The 27,464-nt window shown below is 39.6% G+C and overlaps 1 protein-coding gene across 5 annotated transcripts in view; it reads left to right on the top strand.

Moving 5' to 3' along the window:
- mdga2a (MAM domain containing glycosylphosphatidylinositol anchor 2a) overlaps positions 1 to 27,464 on the top strand; it is a 227,375-nt gene that overhangs the window by 164,088 nt on the left and 35,823 nt on the right. For all 5 annotated transcript variants that reach the window (XM_064329795.1, XM_064329784.1, XM_064329804.1 and 2 more), the window contains exon 10: positions 4,939 to 5,087. In XM_064329795.1, the coding sequence (XP_064185865.1) occupies positions 4,939 to 5,087 (149 nt within the window). The remainder of the gene's footprint in view (positions 1 to 4,938; positions 5,088 to 27,464) is intronic.

Raw genomic sequence — 27,464 nt, forward strand, 5'->3', positions numbered from 1 at the left:
GGTTATTTGCATGCTATATACATGGTTATTAGGTGGGAAGCAAAGCAGGACTGGTTCAATAATTGAAAAATGCTGCGCACATCAATGGACCCAGATCACTTTGTGAAATGTAAATGGGAGGTGGGGGAAAATTAATGAAAATAGGATCCAAAGCAGATTAAATTAAACTGAGCCGTTGCAAAAATGATTTCATTAGGCTTTAATTAGATGTTGCAGAGGTTGTGTTCTGTCAGTATTAAGTACAGTACAGTATGTCCCATTATAATCTATTAACTGTGGCTTTGATGGCAGCAGAACTAAATACAGCCGGTTTTGAAATTGCACGGTTTGGCATCGGACATGGAAGGAATCTATATAAAAAACAATAAAACTTAAACAAACGTGTCGCCAAACACATCGACTAACTTTGATGCATTTTAGATAAAGCAGGCCTGTTTCCAAGACTATTAATACCCTTTTTGAAATTTCTTGTCAAGCGCCATGATAAAAAAAAACCCTTGGGCACGATTGTTTTGGTATGACCCAAGTGACTAGCCAGCCGAGGATGGATAAAACCACCGTTGTTGTATTTGGTAGACAGATCTGACTGTTTGCTCATAATACAACATTTTTTTTAAAGTAAAGAAATGCTCTAGATCAGTCGTTTGCTGATAATGTGCAGCCTTGTAAGTTAGTGGTTGCAGAACGATTCAATGCTTAATTTGAAGTTGTTGCTGTTGCCATCCATGATGAAATGTGCTAGCATAGCACGTAGCAGTACACCGGAAATGTTGTTCAGCTGGACTTGCGCTTCACCTCCCTATACAACTTCAAAGATGGACATTTCCACAAGGTTATTTTATGTAATGTTTCAAAGGTGATGGATACAAACTCAGCACACAGAGCTCTGTGCGCACATAGGTCATACATGTACATAAGTAGTCGGGCATGTAGACATTAGATATGAAATTATTTCCCTCATGATTTCTTTAAAATGAAAACATAAGATTAGAATGATAACATGTTTGGCTGTTTGTGTCTGGGCACGGTTGTCTTGTCTTCATACTAATTTCAATAAACCCTAAACCTTTGGTATTTATTCTGGGCTGAATACCCCTATGATTGGTACATATGCAAACCTTAGCATTAAATGCACTAATCCATGTGCTACATAAAGCGTTATATCTAAAGTCTCCTTCTTGCACCTACAAACACAAAACATGTTGAAGATATTTGTAATAACTCTGACAGTTTTTTAAAATCATTTTCATTTTGGTTCTTTTCCTACAATACAGAGGAAAAATAGACTCTGAGTGTGAGCCGTAGCAGCGCTCATAAACCACACATTGCTCTATGACACTAGCAAGGCCAGTGTGTGCTTTCTCATCAAAATTAATGAACTTTAAAATGTAATTCCCTAGCATGCTACAAATGCAACTCAGCAACCATGTTATATGGGTGCGAAGCTGATAAATACAAAGCAAGCTTTGCTATTAGACTGTACTGTGACACTATTGTGCTTTGGGGCATTCTTAGGTATCGCCCCAAAGTTTATTTTGTGTGTGTGGTTTTTTTTTCTGTTTTTTTTTTTTTTTGACTGGTGACCTGATTTTCTGTAATAAAACCAACATATGTGTGTTGATTGCCTTTAACGTGTCTGAGCAGACAGACAAATAATACGTACCATATCCAAAACATAAATACATATTTTAAATAAGTATTGTACATGGTGTAAGTGCATTATGATAAAAATCATATTGGGTAGAATGGCAGTGCACTACTGCACTACTGTTTCATAGTTTGAGAAGGAATTACCCATGAATGCCAGAACTGACTTGTAATTTGTTCCTCAATATGTTATTTCAGTCTGTGTGTTTTCTTTAATTTAGCAAAGAAATCTGTTAATCACACATTCTGAATGTACTTTTGTTTAGTCAGAATCACTTTAACTAGATTTTACATAATAAATATTGGGTCTAGTGAGCATGTATGTCAGTCAAGAAGGAGGCAATATTAGATGAGAAAAAAAAATTGAATAAAGCCATTGTCTTTTCTCCTAATTTAACGTGAATAGTCATAATGTATTCTAATATGAAGAGATTTCCTATTGATTTCTTTCTCAAGTTAATAATGCATGAAAGCAGCGATCAAATATTCATGGCACACTTTACATAAATGCTTTGTATTTTTCTCCTTCAAAATTAATCTTTAGGGGCTTCCTAATATAAAGTGTTACCAGCCCCAGGCAGAAGGGAAAAGGGAGTTTTTTTACTTGCAGCCACACCCTGTCCAATAGAAGGAAAAGAGCTGTTGAAACACTAAAGCATTGTTGTGTTTTATAAGAAAACTGACAGAATGAATTCAAGAATTCATTTCATTGTTTTAATTCATAATTTATCATTATTATGTACCAAAAAGGGTTTTGCCTTACTTTATTGTATGTTTTCCAAGGGGGTTAGCTATTTTTTCTTTGTGTGGAGTGGGGGGGGGGGGGGGGGATGGGGGGATGGGGGTGGTTGACCATCACACTTCTTCAAACCTCAATGACATATTGGAAAAGCATAGCATGAATGAGCAGAAAGTTAACTAAATGAGAACACATTTAGTGATGTATCAAAGCCTATGAACTCGGTGTTCAGAAAAATGCTAAATACTTTTACACAACATACCATAAATCACAGTTCTAAAAGCAGCACAATTCTACTTATGATTTTGTTTTACATTTGTAAATATTAAACTGCCTTTGAAGACAGTTGTGCAGTATGGCCATATTATATTATATTATATTATATTATATTATATTATATTATATTATATTATATTAAGCAGCCTTAATGAGGGTACTGTATATTCATTCATCACACCTAATTGAAACCACAAATACTGCAGTGATATTCTGAAATTAATTTAGTTCATTGTGGCTCAAAATATTTTGATGGTTCCCATGAGACAATTGCAAAAATCATAACATCACGTACAGTAGCACTCTTTCAAACACAAAACAGAAAATGACTATAGGGTGGACTTGTGATTATTTTGTCTTGCACAAAAGCCTCTTCACAGCCGGTTGTTTATACAAGGCAATTGTGTATTTCAGCTGGTTTCAAAAAACACCAGGGTCACAAGGAACAAGTAAGAAAAAATACAACAAAAACTAAAACCTACAACCCACCTCAACTACTAAATGCACAAGTTTTGCACACCCTCTCAAAAATAATTCCAGATTTCTGCCCTCCAGGTTTTAATTGCGGCCATGATAAAAGGAAATTCCGAGGCGAGCAATTATGATTTCCCCCTGCATCAAGAGGAGCAAAGTGTGCTTGTCGAGTAAATTTGCCTTCACCAAGGCAAACATCCCAACCACATCAACCCTGCTCCTTTTGGGCTCCGGCGAGCAAGTTCTGCAGGATCGCTGAATGTGTCTGTGGACTCATTCTGTCTTAATAAACCTTGGATAAAATAAACACCGCTCCTAGTGACAATTTTATGGCTATAACCTGCAGAGATCAGCAAATACCCGCTCCCATTTCATCTGGAATCCTCTGACACCTAGATTTATCTGGATTTAACATTTACTTACTGCAACCCCCCACCACCCCACCCCCAACAAAAAAAAGAATATTCTCCAGTCACCTCAACTGATGAATTTGCAGAGTGATCACTTCGGGCTCACATTCCTGGTTGTAGGCATGCTCTACTACAGTATGTATGTATTAATAATCAGGTTGTTTTAATTGTGCATTTGTGGCTTTTCCGTGGCAAGTTTGCTCCTAACCTCCTTTGCTGCTGGTTTGGTTTGAAGCCGGTGTTCTTTGAACCTTTGGTGTCAGGTGCCTTTATGATGCAGGCTGCATTTTTCTTAATTAATCACAGCCGTAGAGTTCCCTAGAATCAGCCGTGACACGTGACAAGAAGAAAAGCTAAGGAGCTCGCTCCAATGTGGCTATGCATTTCACTTAAAACACAGTATCGGACAGCCTTTGCCTACATAACATCATACACATTAATACTGAACTGCATAGGATGCAGGACCATCACAACCTCCCAAAATGTATTTCTTACAAAATTATTATTATTTTTTTTTTTTAAGATTTAATAATATAAACAGCTGTTTTAAAACAACAGGAAGACAAAAGTTGAAAAAATATTTTGATAATCAATCAACAAGCGTGCGGCACAGAAAAATGGCAGTTTGTTATCGTCACATCAGGGCTTGTGCTAGAAAAATAATTTCTCTCAGTTCGCTTTTACTCTTAGATACCTCTCGCAGAGAGAATGCGAGCAATTACATCTCCACATGAACAACTGTCTGATGACTATCTTCTAAAAAAAGAATGGCATCACTGGTGCAGATCAGGCTCAAAAGTCTGATGTCCGTTTTATTTACAATGGGTTTGAGCACACCAGTGTGCTGTTTACATGGATTATCATGGATGACATCTCTGTGAGACCACTGAACAAGGAAACTAAACCTGCATATTAAGTGGTGAGGTTACCTAGCAACACAGCAGTTTTTACCTACACAAATGACCTTAGTTTAAATTTTTTTAAACATCATCGTGGTTTGTTAAAGTCATTGTGATTGTCGTTTTTGTGAAACCATATGTAGTTAACGTGCATTAGTGGGTCTTGCACTGTCGCTGATATAACTCAGGTAAATGCATTTATGTCCTCTTACATTGTAAGTATCTCTGGATAAAAAAAAGCTTCAGCTAAATGAATGTAACATAATGTAATCTGCATTCATTTGGATGCAGAGAAGTGGTTTTTAAGTCTGCTGGTATGATTGTGATGAAAACACTGTCCAGCTGTATTACTGCTTTGAAGTGAGAGATATGTCAAACGCAGTCAATGTAAATTGCTTGGATAACGGAGTCTACTAAGCTGGTACTTTTAATCCGTGGTCCGGGATAAAGAGAGCCGTGCGCATGAATATGCTGATGTTCTCTTTCCTTATAGGAAAGGCCTACCCTCCGGAGTTCTACTATGACACGTACAGCCCGCTGTGGCAAAACCGGCCCCGCGTCTACGCCTTCAAGCTGCAGTGGACCCAGATGAACCCCAACGCGGTGGACCGCATCATGGCATATCGCCTGGGGATCCGGCAGGTGAGAGAGAAGAGCGCCCCATGTCTCCCTCTTCCTCGTCCTGCCTTTAATGAGTGCGTTTTGCACTCCAGGCAGCCTCCCCAGCTGTCTCCTCAGGTGGAGAGGTAATTTGAACATCTGCAGCTTTCCGCGTGTAGACGCTGCAGTTCTCCCTCCACAGTGCGGAGGCAAAAAACAAGCGTTTGCCGCATGTCGGAAAGAAATGGCATTTTTCCCCACATAGAGATGTGCCCCTGCTATTTAATTCAATTTAAACACACGTGTACGAACCTGGCTTTAATTAGCACTTGATTCTGAGATATGGACAGTGCAGTGCATATGTATTTGGACAGTGGCATAATTTTTGTTGTTTTGACTCTGTACTCCCAACACATGGCACAATGCCAATCACAGTTTGAAATTGCTTAATAACATTTGGCTTGGGAACAAAGGTTGTGTTTGACTTTTGAATCATATCATTTTTAATGGTGTTTTTTTTTGGTGCTCGCAATTTCTCCTACAGGTGGCTTAGGTGGATTGAAAAAAAATATATACGTGACCCGCCATTTCAATGCAGGAAAAATCCTGCACACCAATGACAACTACCCAAAAATAACTTTTTCTATATGGCAAACTTCAACTGAAGCAACATCACAACACCGCATTACAACAAAATATGTGGACATACCTTAGCCAATATCCAATTAAACAAGCGTGTACACAGTTCTATAAGTGATCAGTATGACCACAGTTGAAGGCAAATTAAAAGGGAGATTTATATTTTTTTCATCTATAGACTATGTCACGTTGTATTTATTGCACTATGAGTTTTAGTGGTGTTGCCACAAATGACAGTTCCAATGCTGGGAGCTGGTGCAGACCTGGTGGGAGACAAACAAGTGGTTTGTTCAATGAAAATACATTCACATTGTTAAAATTTTCAGAACTATCCCAGTCTCTGAGCAGTGTAGTGCATGTAGTGAGTAAGCCGTACAAAGATGAGTCCTTGAACACCAGCTCTTTAAAATCATAATATCTCCTTCCAACAGCCATTAGATTGCTTGTATGACAACTATCAAGTTCTAACTTTTATCTGTAAAATTCCAAATGTTCCCCTAACAAATATATGGCATTTGGGACTTTGGGTTATAATAATGAGAACCCATATCATACCCCAGAATCCAATTTAACCTGACATATCTATAAAAAAGTATTTAGAGGATCTTCTGGTTTTGTTTAATGTATATGTACAGTACAATACTGCTTGTTCTAGGAATGGAGGTAAATTATTTTATTGTATGTCTAAATGAATGGGTTGTGAGATGGAAACTTGTTCTTTCACTGACATATCTGATCACAGTGCTGTCATTCCTTTCTTGTTATGTGAAGCTTGCTTATTGGCTCCCCTGTGCATACAAGGATGATATATTCCTCTTGTAAAAAAATAACTTTGTTCTGTGCTGTCGGAACAATTCCACAGTGTGTCTTGTCTTTTAGGAATGGGTTGACAGATACAATGAAGGTCACGTGTCACTTTTTTGAGGCACCATGTTTGATTGCTTTAAAGCATTACTGTTCTATTTAAAACAGTAATATTTTAAATCGTATTGTTTATCCTGCTAATTTGTAAACTAATTCTTGTTCTAACACCAGGGTATTGTTTTTTTGTCTTTTTGAAGTCAGCATCAAAAAAATGTCAAATCCCTCACCAGGGATATTAATGTATTATTGATGCTTGAATACCTCTTTCTGGATTGTTGTCACAGTACTGTTAGGTAGGCCTCTAGACCACTAAGTTTGGCCTCAGGTCATATTTCTAGCAGGGTACTTGTTGGTGGGCCAGAACAAAGCTACTCAATTAATGAGCCTATCGTCAGTCCTACACTACAGATTGCATGTAAAATGTTGCAAACATAGCTGAGCAGCATGCAGATTTATACACAAAAATAAATATAAATTCAATTCAGAAAATAAATTAAATTCCATCTGATAAAATCAGCAATATCTGCTGAATTTTTATTGCAATTATCTGCTCCTTGATTGGTGGGGGACTCTGGGGGATATGCTACAATAACTCAACACTGGAAGAAGTAAAGCTACACTACTGTTATCAATAAAAGAAAAGTAGCTATCTAAACTTCTTTTAAAAAGTAGTCAGGTCATCTATGGGGCATGCTGGCCAATGTTGGCCAATGCTACTTTTTTTGCTCAGAGCCTCTTTAAATATTAAAAAAATAATTAATCAGTTAGTAGTTCATTAAGCTACACATTTCTTCAGATTGATTTTAGGAGAGAAATATTCAAGATTAGTTCTCATGAACTTACGTTCAGTTTTATTAAAGTTAACTAGACACGTTTTTTTCTGACACTTGCTTGTTCATGATTTCATGAATCCAAAACAATAAACTCATTAAGCTAAAACTGACTAAAACCTAAAATAGTTCATTCATTTGCCTATACTGCAATGAGAAACACACTCCCAAATTTAGAGTTTGTTTATTACAACACTAACCAAACTATCCTTGCATTACTTAACTTAACAGCCAACTACCTTCATTCCACGGATGCAACAAAAGAATCATGAGAAGTAATCATGACGTGATTTCATCTAAGACCCAGAGTCTACAGATGAGGGAAAAGAATTCAGGCTGGAAGCACTCATTGCTCACATTGATTTTACTGGACCTTACTGCCACGCCAAGTAGCCAAGAGGGCAGACAATGTTCCACATTCCAACAGCTGTGCGGACCTGTATATTTTTTTTTTTGTCATTTTAATTAATTTGAAAAATGTGATCTTGCTTCCACCATTTAACCCAGGGGGAAATGTAGCCTTGTCCACATTACCTCGTTTTCAATTTTACCAAATAAATACAAATTTTTGCAGGCATTTAGCAGGCCAAAAATATTGCTGGGGGGGCAGATTTCCCATAAGTGGCCAGTTGCCAACCCAGCCTCCAGACTAACAAATTAGTAATAAAAAATCTTACCTATATGCCTTTTGAGTTTTAAGTCAAATACAAAAATGATGTGTCTGGGAAGAAAGTGCATTAATTATCAATGTAACAGTAGCCAATATCCATGGTAACTTAACTCAGATTTAGTTAGCACTTTTATTTGTCATCCATGAACACAAATTCTTTTTTTTTTCTTTTTGTAAAAAATAAAAAATAAGTGGAAATACCTTGCACATATGTCATAGGCTATTTTGGTAAAAGGTCCAGGTCGCAAACAGCTACGCTGCATGCGTCTCATTTTGGACCTGAGGGCAGAGCATTAGCAGAAAATGGAAGCTGGGGATGCTTTCCAAATGTGTGCATCAGGTACCGAGCAACGATCACGCCGAGATCACGAGGAGAGATGGGCCTGGGGCTAAATGGCTGTTATTGTTTTGCGACACATAATGGATTTTTGACGATGCGAAGCATGATTCAGTAAGCAATCCGGGGTGTGAAAAGTGGTCTGAGAGCAGAACGGAAGGCTGCCCAGTGATGTGATGTGAATCCCGACCAGTGTGATGTCACTTCAGCTGCCTCCTCTGCAGTCTTTATGATAATGGCGCTGTCCGACGAGCGCGTCGTCTTCAACATCGTCTTCAACCCCGCACTTTCCGGTTAAATCCCACTTTGTCTTCCCTAACCTTTTTTCCACTGCCTTTTCTGCTGTGTTCTCACCTTGAAGAGTCAGGGGAAAAATAAATGAAAAAAGCCTCACTTCTCCTCTGGCATTCTCCCCTCCTGACTAACCGCACTCAGATGACATTCAGAGTACCCACGCTGCATTAAAACCTGGACTGAACTTGGTGAATTTTGTTGAATTATCTAAGCTGGCACTCTCTGTGACCTTGCCCTCCTACTCTCCTTCAGCTCGGTGATTAGACGGCAGCTCTTGAAAGCTTTCTGAAGTCACTGCATGGCGTCCGCTTGCAGAGAGCCAGCATTACTGTCCCTTAAATACTACATGGCAGGTATTGGCTCCTTCCAGCCCACAGGATTGTTTCCGTGTTCAGAAGGGTATCATAGATGGCCCTGTTTATATATTTTTTTCTCTGAGGGGGAAGGAAAAATGGTTTTAAAAAAAAGCAATTTGGTACTTGATGAAAAGGCTTTGGATACAAACTTCACTGTGCTATGGCAAGCGGTAGACACAAGGATTGCTGTAGGTCTCTTCTAGTTTTTTTTTGCTTAATTTATTTGAATGACAGTCTCACTGGCTGTTAACTAAAGTTAACTTAAGAAATGTACATTTGTACCCATTCAGCTGTCAGCGTTCATTATCATGAATAATCAGTCTAAACTGTGATTCATCTCTTTCCATCATTGTAGCTATTATATGTTGTACAAAGTGTGCTGTAGTTCACTACCTATTTATTTTGAGTGACGATACTAGAAGACTGGCTCAGTCTGCAGTCTTTTATACTGAAAACAATAGTAACGCAATCCATATTATTGCAGGCTGTTTTACCTGATCCTGTAAATATGTAAGTCATTAACTGTCATAAAAGAAGAAATAATACAACAAATATTATATAAGCACTACCCCATCCTGCCTACTCCACCCTCCGCACTGTTGGTTTCACTCATCTTCCCTTTTGTTTAGGAGGGACAGCATCTTCTCATTTCATTCCGGGGCCACAGGAGAGTATTGTGTTTGTGTTCTGTAAAAAATCACCGCGCCGCGCTTGTCACATCAAACCGCGGTTCTTGTTGACGAGACAAGCAGAGGATGGCTTTTGCTCTGTTCGCTGCCCTGCGCTTTATGTTTTTTTTCTCGGCCGTCCGAAGGTCTAAACGTGCGCGTGGATTTACGGGAAAAGGTCACAGCGCGCATGCTGCCCCGAGGGTCAGCATGTAATAAGGCACCGCCAGGAAACCCATGATTTCTCTGCTCTGTGGGGTTGGCTTACGGATGCGGCTCCTGTGCGGAGGGGCGGGGCAGCGTAGGACTGAGTGCTGTGGTGATGCGCACGCCCCACTTCTTATGCAATCCACTGTGGAGAAGGAGAATGTGAATGTGAGTAGGGTTGGGCCTTTTTGGTGCCTCAGAATTCCACTGAGGAATCTTCTGCGTGAGCACTTAACCCAGCCAATAGCGTGGATTACTCCCTTGTGCTCAGACCAATGGAGCCAGTGCCCCAGCACCTGGAGTGCTAATCATTCAAGAGCTTGGAAAGCAATTTGTTAGTGAAGTGGTCAGCACTGCTGCTCAGAGAAGAAGCTTGTTTAGGCCATTGAGAAAAATCCCCATTAGTGAACAATTCAGACTCGAGAATCATGTGGGAATTTAACTGTTCCAAATGAAGATGTGAGTGAAACAACTGAGCAATCACAACTGAAATTAAAACCAGGACCTCCCTCCATTACTAGAACTGTGCACTCAGCTCTACAGGGTGATGGACAGCATCTCTTCTTTCCCTTTTTAGACCCTGGCTACAGTGAAGAATGGAATGGATATATTCGCGTCAAGAAATGTTTGGCTAGGCTGAGCTGCGGCATAGAAAAACACAAGGAGAGGATGGCTCTGCAATTGTATACATCCCTATATTTCCTATAGGCGATTCACCTAGGAGAAATCTAAACGCAAACATCCGTGATGACTGGTTGGCATTCCAATTCAATGGCTTATCCCTAGCCCTGTAAGCCAGGAAATCTTGTACTACTGAATACATTAGATTTAAAAAATAAATAAAAATTAAATCTGCAATTGGTATCACCAAATAGGATGTGAAGACCAATGAAAATATTTTGTTTTATCATTGTTGAGGAGCTGGGTTGTATAACCCAGAGGTTGCAGTTTCAGCAGCACTACAGCTGTAGCACTACATGATTGCTATGAAAAGATCCTATTAAAAAGATTTTTTTTTTTAAATGTGGGCTTTGTAAGTTGTGTTGGATAACGGTATCGGCTGAATATATATAATATAATAATTCCAGGTGTTGTTTTTAGTGATATGTTGCTGATTGCCTGTTACTTAATCACCTGAAAACTGCACACATCCTCACCCTCACAGCGCCATCTATCAGCTGTCACTGCAGAGTCATAATGACATCACGCGGCTTGATTTATTCCTCATCGGGACTGTCATTGCTGGTTGCCTCCCACTGGTGCTGAAAGTCAACTCTAAGCACACAAGGACACTGTTTTCTCCCTCAGTATGTCAAAAATAATAACTAATTGCACATCACAATTTGGCACACTGTCAGTCATCACTGCAGGTAACTGAGAATAGTTTTTTTTTATTGTTTCTGTTTTTGGGCACAGGAAGGATTTCTGTCTCAGTTCTGCTGTGTCTCACGCAGTATGTGCTCCATTTTCCTGGGAAGAGCTGAAGTATTATGCTAAAGCAGAGCGGTTCTACTTTGGCAGAGGGAATTCTGGAGGGGATGTGTACACGTGACCGGAGTGCTGTGCTGTGGGTTGAGCAGTGCTTTTGCTGTGCAATCAAGCATGGAAATGGCTCCAGTAAAACCATTTTTATACCACATATAGAGTGTCAAAGTTGCCTCAGTTGTCATTGCAATTTCCCAAGTGTGTGCATTACACAGGGAATTTGATTAGGCACTACACCAACTTAACCCCTTTCACTGAGACACATCACTGACCTCTGCTTTCAATCACTATTACTGATCCTGTCCTTAGTCCTGTGTGTAAGTATGTGTGTGCGTGCCTGTGCGCACGTGTGTGTTCATGTGTACTTGTGTGCGTGCATGTGTTTGTCTGTGCTTCTGTGATTTGGTCATTTAAGATCAAATATCTTGAATGTATCTTTACATTGTATTTGAAATTGAAGGCAAAATGTTTCTTGAGACCCTAGCTAGCTGGAATGTTCTTCTTGGTTCTGCTTTTGGTTTTGTTATTTTCTTTCTCAGGATGTTAGCAGAATTGAACAGTAGGACAAGAGCAGAGACAGAGACCCAGACAGACAGGAAGTACAGAACATATGACAGGAGAGAACATTCCCACAGAATAAGAACTGTTTTCTTGTGGCTGTGGTATATTTTTCTTCAAAGGGAATCCTATGAAAAAAAAATCCTAGAAAGAGGCATTCGTCTGTAATACAGCAACTTGTTCACATTAACACAGTTCACGCTTGATCCAAAGCATCTTTTTTCTTATATATGACAATGGAAGTTTTAATTGTGAATTATTGCATTTATATAGCACTTTTCCGAACGCTCAAAGTGCTTTACAGTGATGAAGGGGAACTCACCTCACCCACCACCAATGGTTAGCACCCACCTGGGTGATGCACGGCAGCCAATTTTGCACCAGAACACTCACCACACATTAGTGGAGGTGGAGAGGTGCACAATGGTGCAATGCATGGCTATTCTGTCCTCTAAATTCAACATAATGAAGGACAATTCAACATTTTGACTTTATTTGCAAAACATCTACTACGCAGTTCGAATTTCCCAACTCCTTTTAACACATCTCATCGCAGCTGGTGGTCAGTTGTCAGGACAGAAGCCTATGTGCTTTGCACAGACCTCTGTAGGTCATTCTGTCCAGCTCACCTCTGACATTTTACAGAGTGTGTCCTCAGGGGCATGGGCCTCTGCTAGCCATGACTCTGATTCTGTCGCCTCAGCATGCCACCTCACAAACTGAAATACTCTCATACATAATGCATCCCCTGTTGACACAAAAGTTATGTCCTCTCAAAAGAATAAAAGCCTTTTATGACTATGATGGTAATGAAAATTACCTCTCTGTTTATCTTTAATGTTTTATTTATTTGTGTAGCAAATGTCCTGCTTTAATGTTTCTTGCTAGGCGTATGTCTCTTCATACATTAAGGACCCTATTTGTGCAGTCATTTTATTGGAGCAATTTAGTGAAAAGGAATCAAAAGGATAGCGACAGTCCCTTGGGTGATTCAAACCCAGAACCTTCAGCATGTAAAGAGATGCCTTGCAGGTCCAGTATATTTACTGCTGGATTCTTGAAGATGTTCATTGAGCCTGTCAGGAATTCGTAAGAAGCCTCGTTCAGCTTGGCTTTTCAAATCACCAACCCTCCAATCAGATACTAGCCTTTGTTTTTGCTTGTGTGGTGTACTATACTGACTGCCTCAAATGACCTCTAAGGTTTGCAGTTTCGCTTTTATAACCCATGTAAGTTATATTTATGGGCTATGATTATATGACTTTAAAAATTTTATCACTAAGGTCTTGGATTTTACTGCTTTAAGAGTTTATGTTAACAGGAAATAAATCTTTATTTAATGATTTTAGGCCGTTTCAACATTTCAAACTTTTTTTTTGCATGGATGACACTATACGACCTAAAGTATATGGACACCCCTTGATCTGGAGCTGTTTTCCATGGTTTGGGCTGGGCCCCTTCGTTCCAGTGAAGGTAGATCTTAATGCAATGACATTCTTGATTATTCTGTGCAACAGTTTGGGGTGGATGGCCCTTTCCTGTTTCAGCATGACAATACCCCCTGGCACACAGCGAGGTTCCACACTGTCAAAATCAGTGTGAAAGAATTGACTGGCCTGCACAGAGCTCTGACCCCATCCAACACCTTTGAGATCATTTGGAAAGCCAATTGTGAGCCAGGCCTAATCGTGCAATCAGTGCCCTACCTCACTAATGTTCTTCTGGCTGAATGGAATCAAATCCCTGCAGCAATGCTCCAACATCTCGTATAAAGCCTTCCCAGAAGAGTGGAGGTTGTTATAGCATCAAAGGATGGACCAACTCCATTTTAATGCCCATAATTTTGGATTAGACGTTAGATGTCAGGTGTCTACATTATTTCGGCCATGTAGTGTATTTTTAAGTCCTTCACTGAATGTGCAAAACAGAAACCGAGAACTGGAAAGCATGGGAAAGAATTGGAAACTGGGGTATTTTTTCTTGCTTGTTTACATACACTGCTTTCCTAACTATTTTTCCAATGCCTCTGAAATCCAATTAAATAAGTTATTGGTTTAAAAATCACTTGTTTTATTGGAGGGTGGCAGACGGCATTTTTGTGTGGGGCGTACTTCCAAGTTTGTTTGCTATCTCACTTTGTCCTTATCTCTACTAAAGACATATATACATATAAATATTTTAGCTTTTGACACTTTGATGCATTCATTTCATATGTACTGTAAAATGTAAATGTACAGAAAAAAAGGGAGCCTCAACTTAACCACCTGACATGTGGTACTAGGGATACCAATACCATTATTGGATACCTAATTCAATACTACGGTTAAAAAAAGAAATCGCATATATTTTAGCGAACACTCTTACATTAACCCAAAGGTGTAAAATCACAAATATGTGATTAGAATGTTCTTAACTGAACATTGTAATACTGGTGCAAAAATCACTGCTGGTAATTAAAAACAATGACATTCTAGAACACTGACTGAACACTGAATTTTGGAAAAAAAAAAAAAACGAAAAACTTACACTTCTAATGTTTTAAAAAGCAATGACATTGAAAAAAAGGGTGGCATTCAGCCTTCAAGAATTTAACAGTTAACAGTAAGCACCAGCTAGTATTTCCTTCAAGTACTTAACCCACCATTATTCAAGTAAACAATAGTGTACCTGCATTCAATAATATACTGTATGCAGACGGTAATGTGTGCACGTGAGCAGGACAATATATTTCTCACAGGAAATGATGATTATTATTATTATTATTTTACTCCAGTGGTAATAAAACTTACAAGAAGTAGTCCTAAGTGCTTGTGTGTTGTTAGCCTTTATTGATTACCGTCTGAGGCTAGTATGACTTGCCAATGCAAGCCAATAGCCCTAACCTATAAAATAGATTTTTAACATTCCTTGTTCAATCGAGTGTTAAAAGTTAAAGCATTTGATTATGGTCAGCGGCACTGTAAAATTGTGTCACACTCTGGATAAACAGGAAAAGCCCCAGTAGAAGATGGGATTAAATTCATATTAAAACTCATATATTTCCTGGTTAGTCATTGACTTTGCTTGGCCGCTGTCATGAGCCAAGTGGTATGAACGTACAGATGCTATTTACATTCATGCATTGTGGACAAATGTCTTAATGTGATACAGCCTACCGATTTTTGCAGAGGTGGACAATCCAGGTTCAGAAAGTAAAAGTTCATCCCAGGATTTTGTTCCTGGATTTGCTAATGAGCACCATTCTTCAGCCAGGAGGTAGAGCTAAATCAGCTGACTGAGTTCAGGGGTAGATTAAATACATCAGAGATTAAATACGGCAGGACTTTTACTTTCTGACCCCTGGAATGTCCACCTCTGGATTTTTGTGACTTTTAAACTCACACTTTCCTCAACATTACATCAATGATAAGAGTAGGAGCCTGAAGTTACCATAAACTGACAGATTTCACAACTTTTTTTCAGGTCCTGGAACACTGGTCTTCGTACTTCTGACGTTTAAGGTTTTTAGGTTTAAGGTTAAACTATTATTTTAATCACAATGTTTATTCTGATTTTCAGAAATACATTTTTTGGTTGTCCTGCCTACTTATGTTTGGTGGAGTTATCGCTGCAGGGGCACTAGGCTACTGTTCTTACTGCTATTCTCTCGTGTTGGTAGGCTTCCCCACATTTCCTACACGTCTTTTTCTGCTTGTTGTCAGTCAGACAGGAGTGCGGTACCAATTTTGACTTTGTACGACTGATACTGTAAAAATACTAGTCCCATACCATTTTCAGAATTCTGGCTTTGACTTTGTACTGAAGTGTCATGTCATCCCTATGTGGTACAAAATTACTTACCAAACATTTCTTGAGGTTGGCATGCTAAAACTGGGGAGGATTGTATAATAACATGACAGATCTAGTACAGGATGCTAACAAATCATTATGGGGATAGGACCTTTTGAGGTCCCGTGGCTGTACTGGTTTATTGTTTCTCATATTGGCCACCAGAATTGCCTCCAGCCATAGCCTAGAAATCCTTGGCTTCATCCATAACCTGGACAGGTACAGCCACATTTAACATCTTATAGAACAGAATAAAACATCAAGGCTTCTGGAATCAGAGCATAATTTATCAGATTTGAATGAGAGATGAAAGATCTCCATTGGAAAAAAACCAATGCTAACACACACTGCAACATTTTGTGACTGTTGCATTCTGGAAGTGTTAATCATACACTGTTAAAGCAGCATTCCGGCAGTATTTTTTGTGTGGTGGGGTGTTGTGTTGCACATGTTGGTGGAAGGAGTGAAAAAAGTAGAGAGAGCAGTGAAGTGACAGAAACTGGTAACTCTCTTCTGTGGTGTTCCTGCTACTTCCTTTGCCTGGGGGCTTGCAGACCCATCCTCATTGCACCCATCCATCTTGCTGGAGCCCCATGGCTTTATGACATGCAGCTGCTTTCTGACACGCGGTCCGCGGGACACCCTTATCTCCCTGAAACTTCCTCAGATCTCTGGCCCCCATGCTGCTTATCCTTTTAATTTCCTCGACGGTGACTTTTTGCCTCAAACCATCAGAGGTTCTTGCTGGCTGAGATGTGCACTGCTGTAAACAACATGAAAGTCTCAAGACAGAGTGCTGCTTCCACCCAGCATCGATGCATAATATTCCCATAATGTCTCCTGTTACGCCTGTCACAACATTTCAGCAACGTCGGTACAACGTTATGAGAACGTCACGTGTTAGGGGTGGGTTTTTTTCCCTGGTGATGAAATATTGCATTTTGACCCTTTGTGGTCCAGATGGAGGTATAAAGGCTTTGGGATTATGGGACTTAATGTAGGCAGTGGTTCGATGGAGACACACAAAGGGGGTTGCATTAATATACCGTAGCCCGTTGTCTGCATCATCTAATGGAGCACTTATGGGATGTGAAGCCGGTGAAAATGACTAGTGTTAATCCTTCTGTCATTTCACATACAAAGGCTGTGTCCACATTGCTTCATTTAAGCAATATTTGAGGAAACAGTAAAAAGATAAAAGGAAATACAATGTCTGTCAAATGCTGGATGTCAAATCAATGCAAATGCTTGAGATAGTGAAGGTCAGTTGACTGCAAAAAACTGAAAGCCATATCTGTTCCTTGATTTCGTACAAACTCCCATGTTTAATTATTTAATTAGCGCAGCAATTTCTGTGACCTGACATTTTAGCTAAAAATCTTGATAAGCCCATAAATGACAGCTGATGGCTGTTCTTGTGCCCCTGTGCAAAACATTTACTGTGGTCTAATCTACAAATGGATGTCCATTAGGTATCTGAGGCCTGTTAGGCACATTAGCTAATGCACAATTGTGTATCCATGTTTTCGCTGTTGTGACAGAGCAACAGCTATACATGAGAAATATAGTGTTGTTTCGCGAGGGTTACTTTCACCTGAGGTCAGGCTGTTGTACTGGTTCTGGGAGATTGCAGAAGCTACTGAGATGAGATAGAGCTCACCCCAACCCAAACATCTATGGCCAATATTGCACCTCTTATCTCTATGTAAGGAGGAGGCTGGGGAGTGAGTCGTACATCACTGATAAGTCCAACCCCGTCCTTGTTTTCAAAGGGACCATTTAAATACATGCTAAATTGGTGGGGGTTGTTTATTTGTCTGAAAATCAGAAGCGACAGCCCCCTTATTGATTAATCCATTTACATTAATTGGCTGCTAAAGCTCTATTACAAAGTTGTTCCACCAAAACACAGGATATTTTAAAGTGTGGTCTCCTGTGTAAAGGTGGGGGAAGGCCCTTGACAAGGTGCACAATTTGCAGAGAATGAAGGGGACGCCTGCTTTCCTCCATCATCATTATTGCAACAAGCTGCTAAGTGCCTGGGCAATTGTACATGATCTATCACTGTGCAGTGATACATGCTAACAGGATCTGATCCAATGACAGGCATCACTGAAGGAGGAAAAATGGTCTGACTTCGTCGTACCCTGTCTAGGAATGCTGTAAATGGAATATTTATCAAACTGAGTTGCAGGACTTTTAAAAACACATCCATTTTCCCTTCCATCTCAAGGAGATTAATGAGCGTAGAGCATAAACATTCACTGTTAATTTATGAATTAGTTTAGTATCATTTAGTGTGCTGTGACTATAAAAAATAGCCACATTTTCTAGCCATTTAAACATTATTCCAACAGGACAAAGGTGTAGGGGGGAAATACCGTTACTAGCTGTAGAATAGTGAGGACAGATAATTAAGATGTGTCCATTTTAACAATCCTTACAAGTAGACACCAAGGAATGCAGAAGATATAAATATATTACTTCATGCAGTGATCAAATGGCATAAAATTATAATCAGTCTTGTAAAATTAATAATTAAATCATGATTATGAATTTCAATATAAAATATTGAAATATAAAACAATAATACAATAATAACCAATGCTGTAACAACATGCATACGTTCTTTGAGGTGGTAGGCTTAGGCATTTATTCGAATAATGATCAGACCAGTGACAAGGTTTAATAAAACTGAAATGCTTTTAAACTAATCAAATATATATGATGCTCTATATAGAAATGTGGCATGCTACCCACTGTGAAACTCTGCACAACCAAGTGTTATTGTGTCTCTTCTTTTGCTATATCAAAATTAAAGTTAACTTGTCTGGGATAACTTGCCCTCAGATTACTATGAATCGGCATGACATCACCATTCTCCCAATTTCAGGAGAAAAGATAAAGATATCTAAAGATAAAGATAGTTATCTTTATGAAGTATAGATAAAGATATTGGTTCCACTTTGCTTCTTAGGGATTCATCTCAGGTACTTAGCTGCAACTGTGTATTCAATATGCTAAATAGTATGCTCACTATTAGTCATGACTAAAGAATAAAAAGCATGTGGGAATATGGAAAAGTCACATGTTTATGGAATACTCACTGGAATTGCCTATTTTTCCCTTTACAGTAATTTGCCTCACAAATATGCCATCCTCCTTCGAATTTAAATTTGAACTGAAAATGATCGGTTTTAGCAGGCCATATAGTATAAATCAGACAGAATAACTGAGTGTCGATGCTTCATTCAGGAAAATTCAATGACAAAAAAATACAGGGAAGGTGGCTAGTCCATGAAAATGAGCATAAAATTATGAGGCTTAAGGACAGCACTCTTCTTGGAAGAGTGTATTAAATCAACGAAAAAATAAAGACTGACGCTTTTCGTAGCCGAGCTCCTTCATCAGAGTAAGGAGACATTCTATCAAACAGAGAGAAAAAGGAAGTGTAATCACTTCAATAACATCCATGTAACAATCACTTAGCATACCCACGTGTGCCCGAAGGCATCAATTAATCAATCAATCAACTGCTCAATAACGAATCACAGAAATTCCAATCACAGGCAAATAACATACTTGTCATAAGAAGTTAAATCAAAGGGAAATAATTTATACCTTAATTTAAACCAAAAGACACCAGTTTGTAAAATCAAATATGCCTTCTTTAAGAAGCAACTGAATTAGGTCTCCAACTCGTTCAGGGGGGCACACTCGCTCTATGCCCACAAACCATAAGGTATGTGGGGAAGAACCACGTCCCCCCTAATGTTTGGCAATGGAATGGTCTAAATTCTTATTGCGAATGGAGGCTTTGGGTTCCACAATCCTTAACTAGAGGGCGCGTTTAGTTTGCCTCACATGTGACGTACTGCAAATTCAAATTAGCATTTAAGTCACACCAGTGACATTACAGTTAATGATTACCATCATTTTTACTGGATGACCAGAAGGTGGACGGGCAAAGGTTTTAAATGTATTTGCACAATTAATACAATTACCACATTTAAAATTACCGTCTGATCAATTGGGAAGCCAACTTAAAGCTTTTGTTGAGAGGTTTAGGCCACAATGATTTCACTAACCTATCCGCTACATTGGATGGTCTCCTAAAACTAATCCTAGGGGATGTCAGGTTAATAAAACATCTCAGGATGGGATCACTACTCAATATAGACCAATATTTTGATATCATTTGTTTAAATTTTAGTGGAGAGATATGAATATTCAAGAGAAAAATAAATGTTCTCTTCTACTCAATTTTCATTTTCTCATGATTTTGTGCAAGGTAAAGAATCCCTGTCAGTCAATAGAGCTCATTCAAGGGTTATAAATTATTGCCCTTTGATTTTAATTCTTATGACAAGACTTATTGCTCTGGATTTGGAGTTCTGTGACTTGTTATTGAGTAGTCAATTGGTCCCTTTGGTCACATGTGGGTACACTAAATGATTATGATATGGATGTGATTGATTGAAGTGGCCACATTCCCTTTTTCTTTCTGTTTGATACCTGAGGTTCATTTCAAGTGCTTATTTTATCTGTCCTTGTTGCCATGGTCCTCACCTGAACCCGCAATCGATCAAAGTCCTCCATCTTTAAGGACATTCTAACCCGTAAACTGTTCCTTGAAGGAGCTTGGAGTGAAGAGCTAGGAGGCTATCGAAGGATGCTTGAGCGAAGAAACACAATGTTTTCAGAACGCATGATGTATAAGTGATCAACCTGTGGATCCAGCTCTCCCCATCTGCCACGTCTTAATTGATGTAGCTTCAAACTGACACTTGAGTGGACAAGTTTTCCTAGTACGCCTTTCCTTGATTCCTCTGTCCTTGTATCCTTCCTTGTGATGAAAGTATGTGAGAAAAGGACGCAAGGAGGTAAAATAAGCGATTGGGAAGAGCCATATCCCCCTTTCTTTGATGAAGGAGCTTGGCTTTTTTCCCTTGATTTGATAAATTCTTGGTAAATTCTTTCAAGAAGGGTACTATCTCTAAGCCTCATAACAATATAAATTAGACATTGATTGTACAATTAAATTTAGTGGATAAAAAATAATAAATGAAATAAAAAAATAAACGAATAAAAGAACTAGTGATCTGAGGTTAAATGACTCGTCGGCTAGACTACTGCCTTTTCACAAAATGTCTGCAGCAATGTCTGAGTAAATGTGGGTGTTTCAGGGGATGTGCGTCCGTTCTATGGGAGGTCGTGTAATGAATGCTCTCTGGGCCTGATGTATTTTGAATCACAAGGTACATGGAGAGGAAGGAATTAGCATGAGCAGAAATCCTTCTCTCTCACTCATGCTAAAAAACCGTGGAATGATGACATGAATGAGAAAATGGAAGCCTGTTACCACGGCAACAAACAAGGCATTTTACGCCCGACTGGCATCGTGTATTAAATGGCTGAGCAATATGGGGGCTACACTCTTGCTGGATAGTCGGAAGGCTTAGAATGATGTATTGTTTTTTTATTATTATTGGTTTTATTTCTATTACTTTTAGACTCTGTTTGCATCAATCATTTCAGGTGATTGTATCTTCTTGGATGGACCCTATCTGCTCATGAATACTCTGCCAAAAAAAGGGACTTGAATGTTTGACTCACTTTGTCGTTCCAAAGCAGATACACGGTTTATTTTTACTGAGGTCAGGGTGCTTTGCCTGCTTTAAAGGGATATCAATCAGATTACAGCTATAGTGCTTAAGACCATTCTTTTTTTTATATGTTTCGGAATGAGGTTTTAAAATGCGACTGATTGTTACGGCTCCCAAGACAATACCTGTCTGAGATGCTAGCAGGGGGGACTTTATGACTTTCACCTTAACTGGAAGGCAGGGCTTGTTGAACAGCATCGATGCCTTTCATGAATTAATTCTGGGCTTTACAGTTAAACTTTCACCGGCTAGACTCAAGGGGATAGACCTGCATATATCCCCTAGATGATGGTATTTGAATAAAGGTCATTTGGGAGGTAACGAAATGTCAGAATTGTGGACAGCAAAAGTGCAGCTGTAAAGGGCAGTGGGTAGGGTACGGTGGAAGGGGGGGTGAGAGCTCTCAGGCTCAAAGTGATAAGCATCTCGGTCAATAGGAATCACGATCAAATCCTCCAGCGTGACCAGCCATCTGATCCAAGTGATGTTAAGAGTTTAGAGTGCCTTTGTGGAAAATAATCTGGAGGGGAGACTGAGCTTTTTATCCCTGCACAGAGGTAGGTCAGACTGAAATGGTTCATTATAACATTGTCTTCTATAATATACAAGTGAAATAATTAAAAATATAAGTAATTCTGGTCACAATTTTCATTGTGCAGCGAACCTGCATCTCTTAATAGTGCAAAAAATAATTGTGCTGTTTGGACAGTGACTAAGTATCCTAGTATGATGATTTTATTAGAAAACTGTAGTAATTTCTCAGGTTTGTTTAACCCCAGGGAATCTGTTAGTCCGAGAGCCCACACAAGGTGTGACTGTTCTTGCTTCACTGTAGATTACTTTAATTCCTTAGCACAAATGTGTTCATCTCGACATGCTCAGTTTCTCGTGTGTACGATCTCCACGGCAACAGCCGTTAAGGAAATCTCATCAGAGGCTGCAGTTTGTTGCCTATGATTAGTGATGTTCAAAAAGGCATCTGATTAGACACCCTCACACTGTTTCTCAGGGGTCCTTCAGAGGCACCTGTGGGTTTTGACTGGGGTCTCTTGTTGAAAATGGTTTAGGGAGTGTGTTCAGGGAGAGATTGCTCAGGGGCCAAGTGATGTTAATTAGAAATCTGCTTCATGCCATGTTGATTCATGGCACTGGCCCCTCTCTCAAGATTAAGAGCTTCTGCTGTCCCCCATGCAATGATGGACTATTCTCATCTTGCCCTAAGTCCAGTAAGGTAAGACTACCATTTCCCTCGGTTTTTCAGAGGTGAGAAGCAGTGCTTTATTAAGCTATGTTCAATCTTGCAATTATTTTTTTACCGCGGTATTACTGGTCTTCAGTGCAGGGGTGTCAAATCATATTCAAAAAGGGCTTTTGTGGTTGCAGGTTTTTGTTTCTGCCCTGCGCTACGACACCGATTCAACTGATTAGCAAGTGATTGGTCTTCAGTTAAGACCTTTATGAGTAGAATCAGGTGTCTTAGTGCTGGGCTAAAGCAAAAACCTTCTCCTCTACCAGCGGAGAGGACATGCAGTTGATATGGTTTACAGCAGGGCTGCGCAACCCTATCCCTGGAGATCTACTAGGTTTTCATTTCAACCCTAGTTTGTGCTCCTGTTTCTACAAATTAGCAGCTCAACAGGATCTGTAACTGTTGAATGATGTGTGCTTTGTTAGAGTTGGAGTGAAAACTTACAGGACAGTAGATCTTGGCTAGCCCTGATTTATAGTGAAGTATTAAACATAGAACACACACACACACACTCTCTTGTGCACCCGATAACTATGTTCACACAAGATAGACAAGATGGATTCTGTTATTGTGTACAATCCATTAGAAATAAAACAAAGGAATGATTCCATTCTGCCTGTTACCCATCCAAGTCATTCCCAGTCCAACCCATGCCTCATATACCAGTTTAGAGACTGATATCCCTAAATAGCATGGCTTTTGAAACTGTAGTGCTCACACAAAATCCATGTTGGCAAAGGGACAGCATGAAAATCCCTTGCAAACAGGGATAGATTCAAGCCCTGGACTGTGTAGTACTCATAACAATAGCAAATAATAATGGAAAACAATAATTGTGTTTATGTAGATAATGATACTTTATTGTTAGGGGGAGGGAATAAGTGACACACGTTGACCATGGTGAATGACCTGTTTTAACAAATCTTATCATTCAGTGAGAAGTGGTTTTTAAGTGCAAGAACGCTCGCTGCAGGACAGCTGAGGTGGCAGGCAGGAACGGATTTCATTAGAAAGGTCATTATTAGACCAAGGCAGAAAGAGCTATTTTGGGAATGTTGCGTAGATGCCAGAAAACACCCGTAACTTCTGAGATGTGCCACAGCACCGGCAGCAATCATAATGAGGCAAGGACCCTGGAAACCATGCAAGGACTGTGCCTTTCTCATTCTCGTGGTCCTTTTCTCTTCTAAGCTGTTTGAATATTAGTGGTTTATGAATATCTTTCAGAAAAGATCTATTTTTTTAATCTATTAAAAGATTAAAAACAACTGAAATCCTGCCAGACTGCAGCCCTCCAAAAGTGGGATTGCGAAGCCCTGTTCGAGGATGGGTTAATGACAGTGAATTACACCTGCAGACATGCAGTGTGTCCTCTGAACCTCAGAGGCCAATTCGCTGCTGATGTCAAAAAGCCTGTCGCACCAAGTGGATAATCACTGTATTTAAGAGCACACGAGTCACATGTTCTCTTCCCCCGTTGCACTTTAGAGTTTGGGGACTGAACCCCCCCTCAAGGAAAAACAGAGCAGACAACCCTGCAGGAAATTGGATCCATTCTCAGACCTTATAGTTTAGATTCAAGTTCCATTGACGAGGATAATGGTGGGAAGAACCATTTGATAACCAACCCCCACTCACCCACATAAAGACATCGCTAGGACCGTCAATAGTGCGGAAGAGGTGGGGGTTTGTATGTATCTAGGTAAGAATCAATTTTAGTCTTGTGTAAGGTTTCTTCTTGCACTGGATCGGTATCACTATTGGAGTAAAGAACAGGATGACAATATGTGTGGGCAGCACATCCTCAGCCTATCCCATTCTTCACTGCGTGTAACTCACCTTGCCATTTTTATTATGAACCATTCTGCCCTCATCTTAGCCACCAAGAGACTAATCACACGACTTGTCCTCGGCCACTCCCGTCCTCAAGTTCACATTTGCGACTAATCTCTTTTACTCATTTGATTTTTTCCCCCTCAACAAGTCTGTTTCCCAGATAGTGATCTGATTTCATGGATGGCGGGTCAGGTCTTTGGGCTAAAGTGGGGAATTTTTTCTTCTCCATTAACATGCATTTTTCTTTTCGATTTGGAAATTGCTTCTTTGTCATCGTGCTTCTGTGTGAAAGAGACATAACGCACAGCTGAAAAGAACTGCTATTTTCCAACTGGATGTTTTTTTTTGTTGTTGCCATAATCACTTCATGCTCCCTCTCAGTTTGTACCAGCTGCTGGGGAGGAGGTGCATTGCAGTGAAAGTGAACTGGGGGAGACATCACTCATTATGTGTCCACTCTGGCTTGATTCATTTTTGTAATGTAAACGCTTAATCTATACAGTTTGCTGCCATTTTATTGTTTTTATTTATGTTTCTGGTGGGAAGACTGGTTGAGGCCATGGACAGCAAGCTGTGGTCGAGCTGTGAGATTCTCACAAATATCAGAGCGCTGCTGTCAGTCTCATCTCAGTGCTGTCAACATTAATCCTTTTTTTACTCACCACCTCACAGCCAATCTGGTATTTCATTTCCTACAAAGAGGTGATTGAAGAAAGAAGAAAAATATTTTAACACGATACTTTCCGGCATTTTTTTGTTGTTGTTTTTTTAAACAGTTGAAACAGTCGTTAAGAAGTTACTTGTATGTCACACTATCACATATCCACACACAAGTGTGTGTGTGTGTGTGTGTGTGCATGCACTCTTATGTGTGTGTACTGTATGTGTACACAGATATATGAGTGTGTATATGCATGCAGAGGTATGAGTTCCAGAGCATGCATGCATGTTAATTATGACAGAGAGTAACGGGGTCAGGGGGGTTGTTGTGTGTGTAATGCACTAACACTGTGAGGGAATAGCTCTTGTCTGGCTTTCCTGCTGCTCTCTGGTGACCACTAAAGTCTGGAGAGTCCAGCGTTTCATTAAGCACTGGAGGGTCTGGAGAAAGAACTGTGACTCAGAGAAAACAGTGAGGCATTTAACCATAATCAGAAGTAAGCTTCAGGGGAAAAAAACAAACTCATTCATGCTTAAGTGTCACATTAACACATGTAATGCCATATAATATAACTGGATCATTAACTAAGAGAGAACAGGAAACTAGCCCACAAATGGCAGGGGCATTTCACAGTGCCCAGCCTAGTGAGCCAGGACCTTCAGCTACAGTTTTATTGAGTGAAGGCCAAGATGGACGGTGGGCACAGGGCAGTTTTTGCAAAAATGCAGGAATCTCATCCAGTTATTCCTTTAATTAGCCATCCTCAATATGTGCATTTGCTTTCACCATTTTATAAGTGGAGAGAAATCAAGTCTGTGTTATGACAACAGTTTTCTATCCTATCCATTGAAGTATTCAAATTGATATTTATGTCCTTGGCAACTGTTAGAGGCACGGAGGTGATCTGTGAAGTCTGGAAGAAATTATTAGTAACCATTACAAATTACATTATAATGATGGCCAGTGACTCTGATGGTGTTTTCTGAAGTTGTTTAGACAAAGCAGGTGTGTGGTACAGACTGGGATATTCAGGGCTGATGTGTGAAACGTAAAAATGTGAAGAATATATTTTCTTGGCTCCAGCTCCTGGAAAGTCACAAGGGTTGCCAAGCTGGTGTCCAAATCCTAAGTGAAAGTGATATATTCAGTCTGCAAAGGAAGCTAAACCATGGTGATGAACTGCCAAAAAAAAAACCCCCAATGTCCTCAACTTTGTTCATTTTGGAGAAGTCCAATCCTTTTCTCTTACCAAACTGCCAATTGGCTGCAAACTAGGCACTTAGGGAGCACAAATATGGCTTTTTGCTCAGAAATGAATCTTGGTGTCTCAGCTGTGTGTTTAAGAAATTGACATGATTCTAGACAAAAAAAGTATAGAAAATGGCGGATAAAAAAAATCAGTGGAAAATCAGTCAATACAAAAGTAAAAAATAAAAAAAAGCTGTCTGAGGATGAATTCAGACAGGTTGGTTCGGGCGAGCTTTAACCTCGGGATTGATGAAGAAAAACCTGTAGGTGTGCTTCATTTTCCATTTACTTCAGCTGCATTAGTCACATGGGTTGGGCTTTCAGAGTTGTAGCTTAGATGCACAGACACCGTCCATGGTGCTGCAGTACCTCCAGTTTCATACTTTCATACTGGAGGAGGCCATGGCTGTGACCTGGAATCAGGATGCATTCAGGGCACCTCCTTGCACAGTGCCAGAAAGCTTTGAATAGAGCCAAGATTGAATAGTAAGTCATGAAAGGAACTAGAGGTCTCTGAGGGGTCTTTTAAATAACTCCACTCCTACAACCTTCCTTCAAAGGTCATAATAAGGGGAATTATTGAAGTGGGTGGTTTTGACACAGGCTTTACTCCTTGATGATATCGACTGTGCCCATTTCTGTATAGCTGGGTAACGTGGGCAATTTTGCCCAAAAAATAACCAAGGACTTGTTGGATTTTCTTCTTCATTCTCATTAGTTTCTCTCATATTTGTTCTGAAAGCATTTATTCTTTCCCAGAATACCTACTTGTGATTATGTAGGCTGGCATTCAAGCAAAATTTGTCCTTTGAAGGCATTGTACCATTTCTTCATAAATTCAGTTTGGTATGTTTAAGTGATTTCTGAACTCAACACAATGGATTTGCGAAGAAGTTGAGAGATATTTGTTTGTGGATAATGAACCACGTTTGTGACTCGTCTTTTATCTATGGATCTTGATACGCACATTTGTCAATAATATTGTGACTAAACTCTCTCCATAAACAATCACTTAACTTTTTT

This window comes from Anguilla rostrata, chromosome 1 (assembly GCF_018555375.3).
Source record: "Anguilla rostrata isolate EN2019 chromosome 1, ASM1855537v3, whole genome shotgun sequence".
Lineage (NCBI taxonomy): Eukaryota > Metazoa > Chordata > Actinopteri > Anguilliformes > Anguillidae > Anguilla > Anguilla rostrata.